The sequence below is a fragment of the Trichechus manatus genome, unplaced genomic scaffold (assembly GCF_000243295.1).
Source record: "Trichechus manatus latirostris isolate Lorelei unplaced genomic scaffold, TriManLat1.0 scaffold00128, whole genome shotgun sequence".
Classification (NCBI taxonomy): Eukaryota; Metazoa; Chordata; class Mammalia; order Sirenia; family Trichechidae; genus Trichechus; species Trichechus manatus.
In genome coordinates this window covers 4,945,369-4,946,472 of record NW_004444064.1, presented here as the reverse complement: position 1 = coordinate 4,946,472, position 1,104 = coordinate 4,945,369, and the positions used below count along the sequence as shown (strand labels likewise).

The following is a 1,104-nucleotide window of genomic DNA, read 5'->3' as shown; positions in this document are numbered from 1 at the left end:
CTTAGTGCTCTGCAGCTAGATTTCCCTCTGGTCCTTGTTGGGAACAGTTTTTCCATAACTTCTACCCACGAAGTGCACGTGGACCAGAAAAACAAGGTGGTCACGACCCCCGCCTTCATGTGTGAGACTGCGCTCCACCACATCCACGACGGGATCGGGGCCATGGTGCGGAAGGTGCTGGAACTTGCCAGAAAGTGACAGCTCGGCGCAGGAGGGACACCGCTGCTCAGGGCAGTGGGGCCTGGCCGCCCTGTTTCTGTCCAGCTGGAACGTGGCAAGAATTTGTTTGGCTGCTTAAATCTGTCGATATTTTCTGCCTGAAGAGTGAACTCTGTGATCGTGTTTGTGGGTGGGTTGGCACGAGACATTCGTCTTCGGCTTGGCTTTGTTTGCTTTCACCTGGGAGAGGAAGACAGAGTGCCCTAAACGAGAGGGCGGCTGGTCACTGTCTGCGCTCTCCCTGTGTGATCCACCAGTTAAAATCTGAGCCCGCCTTCCCAGGAGGGTGATCAGGTGGAGAAACACTGTCCTCGTCTGAGGTTTGACTTGGTGCACGGCGCGTCGTGTTTGGAAGAACATTATTTTAAGTTCACAAGTCTAATAATCAGGAAACCAGAAATAGCAGCTTTCCTGATAGGATCTTGTCGTCTGGTGTGTGTACTGACGAATACAGTGAGGGGCTTTCTGCAGCAGGGAGAGTAAATTCCTTTCCAAAATGGAAACTTTCAGCGGCGACATTTCAGACTTTCTGAAACTGGCAAATGAGGAATATAGTGAGTTTTCTTAAAGTGGTCTCAGTTCTCTTAATTCTCAGACAGAAAGGGAAATTACAGATGCTTAGCCTCCACAGTTGCGTTGCCCGTGGTGATTATAAAGTGAGTCAGCAGCTGTGAAACAGCAGAGCCTGATGTATGACGTCCAGAGAAGGAAGAGTAAATAAAGTCTGCTAGGGTAAATCAAGTCTGTGCATTGGTCTCGTCCCCCCGTGCTCTCTGTCCTCGGGAGGAAACGCCGAGGGTGAGGCCTGGCGCCCACGCACACAGGGCCCCGGTGTGGAATACTCTCCTTTCTGGTCTGCCTTTTCCCAGACAGCCCCTGCCCCTA

At 51.8% G+C, this 1,104-nt stretch overlaps 1 protein-coding gene across 1 annotated transcript in view; it reads left to right on the top strand.

Moving 5' to 3' along the window:
* GATD3 (glutamine amidotransferase class 1 domain containing 3) overlaps nucleotides 1-980 on the top strand; it is a 14,389-nt gene extending 13,409 nt beyond the window's left edge. Inside the window, exon 8 of the mRNA XM_023739109.1 lies at nucleotides 48-980. Coding sequence (XP_023594877.1) covers nucleotides 48-198 — 151 coding nt within the window. The 3' untranslated portion in view covers nucleotides 199-980. The remainder of the gene's footprint in view (nucleotides 1-47) is intronic.
* Nucleotides 981-1,104: the final 124 nt, after the last annotated feature.